A 7,236-nucleotide genomic window follows, 5' to 3' on the forward strand; every position below is an offset into this window, starting at 1 on the left:
CGATCGAGCTAATTCTGGAGTGACCATCATAAATTCCCTAGATTTCTAGGTTTGATCTTAGAGTGATTCATCTTCTAACCTTACTCTTGGTTAGAATCTTCAATAGGTTAGCTATTTTTGTGAAAGTTTGCAAGGATCCTAGAAGGACTTCTAGGTCTATAAACTCGAACAACCTTCATACTTATCAACATGAGTAGCTAAATTTCCTTATCTTAGAAATTGTAGCTATTGACATTTATGGATTGAATGTTTGATTTTCTTGATTGAATGCATTTGTTTATTTTATTTATATTTCTCTTTACTTCATGGCTTTAATTGACTGGTCATCGATTTATTGATCTTAGACTTGCAATCTTACTCTCGGGAGAGGTAGTTGAGAGTTGAGAACTAGGATCATAACTGAATGGGTTTTAAGATCGATAGATTAGAGATTTGTTTAGAGGTTTTTAGGAGATTTGTTCATTAAAGCCTTTACTTGTTACAAAACTAGACAGAGATATTGTTTCGTAATTTAGTAAGGAGATTTGGTTTGCGCTGGGATAGCCAGTTAAGATCGATAGACTTACAATTTGTTTAAACAGAGTTCTTGGCCTATAGAATTTATAATTTGTTCAATCTTGATTAATTAAATAATTGGTCCACAGATTCGATGGGTGAAATCGATTCCCTAAGATACGTTCTTCCCATTGAATTTAGATTCTTTAATAGTTTATGTTAATTTGCCTTTATCATAGTACAATATTCCAATTTGATTTTCTAAATAAAATTGGGCAAAAGTATTTGTGGTAATTGAGTGATCTAGAAATCCAATCCTAAGAATGATATTGGTATTGATTTACCGCTTTATTAAAACTTGACCCGTACACTTGCGGCTAGCAATTGCTTCTACAATGAGGTGTCAGCTGACGTAGAATTTCATGAGTTACTTTTTGATGATGTGACAGCTAACATGGAAGATGATGTGACATCTTATGATCAAGATATGATGACATGGCGCTGAACAGATATATTTGCTGACGTGGTGATGAAAATTATGATGTCGGGACGAATCACAACTCGACACGTGGCAGTATTAAAATGGATATATTTGAAATTTTTATTATATTAATAATTTCAAATCTTAGGCCAATCGGAGCACGACACATGACACCATGCATGAACCGTCCCAACGATCAACATGCAAAATTTTTATCTATGTGTTGTGAGATTTCATCTTTTTATTTACTATTTGGGAGAGTTTTAGTGTATTATAATCTTAATTTCCACATTTATTTGGGTTTAGTTTTTGAACCCGGTAAAAAGAATAGAGTGAGGTTTTTGATCTTTATCACAGGAACAAAGTTGGGTTTAGTTCTAGATCTCATAAAAAGAGTGATTTGTAACGTTTGGTCTTGAATCCGTAAAAGGAATGAGCTTGCGATCTTAAACCCATAAAAATATTGTGTTTAGTGGAAAATCTCGAGAGGTTCTCAAGGAGTGAAGTACGTCGAGGGATGGCCAAACCACTATAAATCTCTCAGCATAAATATTTTTTGTAACCTATATTTTTTATTTATTGCAATTTATTTTTCAAGTATATTTTCTTTTATTGCAAATAATTGTTGTGCTTATCTCGAATGTTTGTTTTATGATATTTTTGTTAGTATAAATTGTACATATATCATTTTGACATAAAAAGTTCAATTAATTATTTTATTTAAACTTAAAATTGAAAAAGTTTAGTAAATTAATCTTCAATATTATTCATCCCCTCTAATATAGTCATGTCGATCCAACAACATCGACGTAACTGAACAGCAAGCAAATGAGAGGGATGTAAATAAGCACATAACAATCTACAAGAAAAGATTCAGAGAAATAAAAGGGGAGGTATATCTACGTTATTGCTAATACCCACTGCCCAACATCGAATTTCTGCTACAGCCAAACAGACACGATTATCTTCCGAAACACTCAAATTTTCTATCCTACAACTTCTGTTACTTCAAGAAACAATAAAATCAGTTTTTAAAACAAATATTAGGTAAATCTTATCTCTACGTCTTTACGCTCTATGTAGATATAAAGATCTTAAAGCCAATCAAAGTTTGACATATATTTCTATGTGTTTCCCAACAATAAAACACCAGGAGCTGAAGTATGTTGATCAAGCATTTAAGAACACTCAATAATAAAAATGAACCTTACTCAACAGTAGAAGGAGCTTTGATACTCAAGAAATGAAGTTGGTACGCAAAAGAATTTAACCTCTCCAAAGAGGGTTTAGCTCAAATACATCATAAAATAGTTCCAAAACAAATGAAAACTACAACCCATAAAGAAAATTAGGAGAAATTTGCTGCTGACCTCGAAAGTTCTTGATGCTCGAACAGTGCTTAAACGACCAAGCCTAAAATACTTAAAATGAGTGAACGTTTTATACTGTTTGAAATAATACTCATAGATGACTAATTCTCAAAATTACAACAATAATTCAGCATTGAATACACATGTAAACCCAAGCTACGGTAGTCAAAACAATAACAAATTCTTCTTAATGATACCAAAATAACTCTCTCATGAGAGTTACCGGTTACTCACTTATTGAGTAAAATGAGAACATTTGGTTACAAAACAATTCATATGGAGACATCTTTATCAATTGCTATAACCTCTTAGTGTATACTTGGACTTCTGCTGGCATTATATTGTTAAGACAATAATAAGAAAATTTTAATTCAGATTATTCATTTTAAATTTCCAAATAAATGGTGTCTAATACCAAAAGTATATTTGGATCCTCTATACATATGCACACACATATACACACAATATTTCACGGTGGAGATTCTAACTTTTCTAACTTCCGAGAGAATATACGTCTTAACTAGTTGAACTATGCTCAGGTTAGCTCCGAAAATATTATTATTTTGGTTGGATGGCTTCCATTTTCAATTAGCTACCATAAACTGTCAATAACCTAAAGTGGTTCCCTACATTTTACTTCAAATGATTGATAAATGATATATATTCATCCAACATGGCAAATAGCAAATGACAATTAGTACCGTAAAATCAAAGCATACAATAAGAAACTTTTAAGGGGCCATTTGTTTCGTGGGAATTTGAGGTTCATGATGGACGAGTATCTAGATTCCCACGTTTGTTTGACAAGAATCTAAGATACTCGAGAATGTTGAGATGTCCGGGTATCCTAGGATGTCCATACGGGAGACATCTTACGAGTTTTGGATGCCCTTCTGAAACATAGGTTTCCAAGATTCCTGTGTTGAGAGCATCTACTTTTTTCAATTTTTGTCCTTCATTATTTTCTCCATATATTTTCTTTCATCAATTTTTTTAATTTTCCTCAAAAAATTCTTTATTTTAAAATTTTAAATTTATAATTAAATAATTCAATGTACTCATGCTCCAATAAAAAATTTTATGCTATTAGTATATTTGTACATTAGATTTACATGTAAAATAAATTGTAATTAAATTATATAAACCTTCATTTATTTTAATATTTTGAAGGAATTACATTATTCATATATTATTATTATCATAAATATTAATTTAAAGCAACATTTTTTTACCACCAACATACCTATGGTATTTTTCCTCTTAAAAAATATAATGTGCTGATAGGCACCTAAGATAGCATAAATTATATGATTGTCTTTTTGAAAAAGTATTAAAGTTGAAAATGAAATATACAGGAGGAGATGGAACAACATCCAAGCTGTGACACAACCTAGCAGCAATAACCTGCTTATCAGCTTTCCTTTTCATTACAAACAAAGTGATTTCAAAAGACAATTCTTTCTCTACTGCTTCTTGACGAATGATTGATAGGAATGGATTGCCTGAGCCTCCCTGCATCCCAATCCTGTCTTTCGATTATTAGTCGAGGTTGTGCTAGACTGATTTTTCTTAATCTTTTTGACGAGATAGAACGCAATAGAAACAAAGGCACAGGGAACGAGTTACCTACTAGAAAGGGGGCAAAATCACAGGTTTCATGGCCAAAATCACAGGTTTCATGAAGCTCACTCAGAAGCAGATGACCAAAATCTTTCCTAGAATTCTTAGTGGGGCTGTTGGACGATGGTTATAAGTTAATATGAATTAATTTGTTCTACAAAATAACATATAAAATATAATAAATTAATTCAAATAAATCTATTATATTAAATTAATTTATAAATTATATAAATATTCATAGGACATTTTTTAAATTTAAAACATTCTCAAGAATAAATCCTGCAAAACAAACGTGACTATCCAAATATTCCGAGATATCCTTATAAATTGTGCTTATCTAAAGATGCTAGACATCTAAAATTCTGGGCATCTGAAATTCCAGACATCTATAGATGTCGGACATTTACATTCTTGAAAGGGGTTAAAATTTCTTGGGAGGGATCACACATACATATAAGAGTTTTTATAAATGTAGTTAAAAATCCGAATTGAATTATAGGAGGGTCAAAAATCCTAATTTTCCCAAAGTATTCAACAACTTATTCAACAAAAATCATTGTAAAAGTATAAAAAAAAAAATTTGAGTTGACAATTTGGGATTATTCCTTTGACATAGAAAAGATATAATTTTTTTTTCATTTTAAAACATTAAATTGCTCTCAAGGTAGTAACTATCATTCGAGAGCATTGATTTTGCTATAAAAAATACAAACAAAATTATTAAAAGCATGCACATGATCCATGGCATGCACACGAAATGGGAAACTTTCAAAACTAAAAATAAAAATGCTATGGAAAAAGATGGACTAATGGTTTTCCATGAAACTCTTCGGAGAGTAGAACCAATTAATCAGTTGATGGGCCATCAAGAGGAGCAACTTCAGCGCAGATTTTAGGGTTTTGCTTTCCGGAAATGGTGGGCTTCACATTTGCACACTGAGATGTAATCGGACCTTGACTTCCACTGTACGTCAGGTCAATATCAGCAACTTCTACACCCTCACATGGTATGCTTTTGCTGCAAACAAGTTTGACTGCGACTGGAGTAGCAGATGTGCCTTTGATATTTTTGAAGCTAACTTTACTGACCTTAATTTTTGATGGAACCTGAGCAGTAAAAAGAAAACATTATTGTCATATATAACTCAATTTTCCACTGTTTTTTTAAATACATTTTTCAGTTAATAATTAGTTGAACTAAATAAGGTACAATTTTAATACATACCTTTCGATTGCACTGATTCCATGGACAATATTCTTGGTCTATAATGACAGGATTACTGACGTTAACCATTTCAATATCTTCAAAATGCATGTCTGATGCTCCGAATGAACCAGCAGAATCCGGCCATGTTTTGATCCTGACACCGTTTGTAGTATCAATAATTTGCATTTTTTTATTGTAACTCCTTCCACACCTTGTTCCCTGGTGTACTTGCCCAAACTTCCTATGGCAATGCCATGTCCTGGTCCACAAGTTACATCACTGATAGTTATTGTTTGTTAGTATCTCCTACAGAGATACAATCATCTCCGGTTGCGATTTTTGTATTAAGAATGTTAATCCCTTCTGAACAACCAATGTGAATTCCATCGGTGTTGGGACTATTCCCTGGTGCAGTAATTGTCACATGTTGGAAGGTCAGATTTTGCAGCCCAAAACATTGATATGGAAATTTTTGCTGTCCAAGGAAGTTATATCCTTCACTATTGAATTAGTGACGAAATTGAACTTCAAACTCTGTTCATTTGGAACAAATAAAAAGCTCTTAGTGTCAAAAGTATATAAATTAATTGAGATTACATATATTTAATAATAAACGATATTAGGCTATATTAATGTATATGTATGTATATATATTTATTTATTTAATGATTGAACACTTACCATGGCAAGCTTGGTGCATTCTTTCTTTTGGTGGCAATCATTCTTTGCCCAAGCTGCTTTTCCTTGGCCATCAAAAGTTCCAGTGCCTGACAATGTCAATTGATCGATATAATCCAACATAATCCACCCTTCTCCTTTCACTTCGCTCGGAGCTTGTAAAATCCCATCTACTTGGACCTCAATAGGACTCTTACAAGGGCCTTTGAGGCTGGCTCCACTTAATAGGTAAATTCCTTTTGGAATCAGTAATTTACTTGGAGTGATTGATTGCACATGCTTCTTTCCATGCAGTTGCTAAAGCCTGTAGAGTGAATTACTTCATCAAATAAACGTTTATTGTATAAATTAAAATGGTCTATCAAATTAATTATATACACTTACTTGAGTAACATCAGTGTTGGGTTTGGCACCATACTTGAGTATATCAAAAACACCCGCACCAGGTTGACATTTAGCAGTAGACGCTAAAAGTAACAATAACAGTAACGCTACAAAGTTTGATGTAATAAATCCCATTCCTTTATGTGCCTTCTAAGCTTCTTATCTTCTCTTAGTCCTAATTGCTAACTTAGAAATTAGTATGAATGTTCCTCTTTATATATGTGAAGAAATTAACATTATTGGAAATTATCTCCGATTCCTATGAGCTAAATTTATCAAAATCATTGAGAGGTTGAAGTTAAACAATTGCTTGCCTATTATTGGCATTTGCTTTGTTATGGAACAGACTACTTCTCTTAGTCACTTCAACAAAATTCATTCCGTAAATTTGTATCCGAGACAAACTGCATGGCCACATAGCACAATACGTAACAAGTGTGTGTGTACAAAAATATGAGTAATTAATGCGGATTTGATTTATAATTATTCAAATATCATCCTATTTCAATAATTTAAAATTTAATTTTTTTTTTTTCATTGATTCAAATGTTCTATATTTATGACAACTCGGACTTTTTTAACTAACTTAGACAGTCTTTTAACATTTAAAACAATAACGATAAACATACATATAAATAATTAAGATGTCTATTTGATATTTCATATAAAATCTACATAAATCATAATAATAACAAAATTGACTTTTGATAAACAATTGATCTCAACAAAAAAACATAAAAAACTAATTTGGAGACTGAAATCTAGGTAGTAAATATCGTCGATTAGTCACCTTGTACGTCTTTGCTTTTACTCTAAAAAAAATATAGAAGGAATGAATATTAAAACATGATCGGTCATTAGTCTTGCTCACGGGATCGGAGAGTCTTTACACACACATAATATGATTTATGATATCGTAAAACATGTGGGACCTAAAACTATTGTTAAAATATATAGTTATAACTTTGACAAAATTAGACAAGTAACAGCTCCAAAAACTT

General features: G+C 31.8%; 2 protein-coding genes across 2 annotated transcripts; both read right to left on the reverse strand.

Annotated features, from left to right (window-relative positions):
• Positions 1-4,773: 4,773 nt before the first annotated feature.
• LOC148211776 (exopolygalacturonase-like) lies at positions 4,774-6,155 on the reverse strand. Its single transcript, XM_088123107.1, has 3 exons — positions 5,855-6,155; positions 5,192-5,707; positions 4,774-5,073 (listed from the first exon to the last, which is right to left on the reverse strand). The coding sequence occupies exons 2-3, from the start codon at positions 5,357-5,359 to the stop codon at positions 4,813-4,815; spliced, it is 429 nt and encodes a 142-aa protein (XP_087979233.1). The 5' UTR covers positions 5,360-5,707; positions 5,855-6,155; the 3' UTR covers positions 4,774-4,812.
• On the reverse strand, positions 5,609-6,370 carry LOC148211777 (polygalacturonase-like). Its single transcript, XM_088122915.1, has 3 exons — positions 6,236-6,370; positions 5,855-6,148; positions 5,609-5,707 (listed from the first exon to the last, which is right to left on the reverse strand). Exons 1-3 carry the CDS (start codon positions 6,368-6,370, stop codon positions 5,609-5,611), a joined length of 528 nt encoding a protein of 175 aa, XP_087979041.1.
• Between the last annotated feature and the right edge of the window lie 866 nt (positions 6,371-7,236).

This window comes from Momordica charantia (genome assembly GCF_013281855.1).
Source record: "Momordica charantia cultivar OHB3-1 chromosome 4 unlocalized genomic scaffold, Mcharantia_2.0 BLBB01000004.1, whole genome shotgun sequence".
Classification (NCBI taxonomy): Eukaryota; Viridiplantae; Streptophyta; class Magnoliopsida; order Cucurbitales; family Cucurbitaceae; genus Momordica; species Momordica charantia.

Coding starts and splice junctions, on each gene's coding strand:
- LOC148211776 (XM_088123107.1), bottom strand. CDS start 5,359: ATGCAAATTATTGATACTACAAACGGTGTCAGGATCAAAACATGGCCG. Junction 5,074..5,191: donor GGAATCAGTGCAATCGAAAG/GTATGTATTAAA, acceptor TTTACTGCTCAG/GTTCCATCAAAAATTAAGGT.
- LOC148211777 (XM_088122915.1), bottom strand. CDS start 6,370: ATGGGATTTATTACATCAAACTTTGTAGCGTTACTGTTATTGTTACTT. Junction 6,149..6,235: donor CCAACACTGATGTTACTCAA/GTAAGTGTATAT, acceptor TACAGGCTTTAG/CAACTGCATGGAAAGAAGCA. Junction 5,708..5,854: donor AATGCACCAAGCTTGCCATG/GTAAGTGTTCAA, acceptor CCAAATGAACAG/AGTTTGAAGTTCAATTTCGT.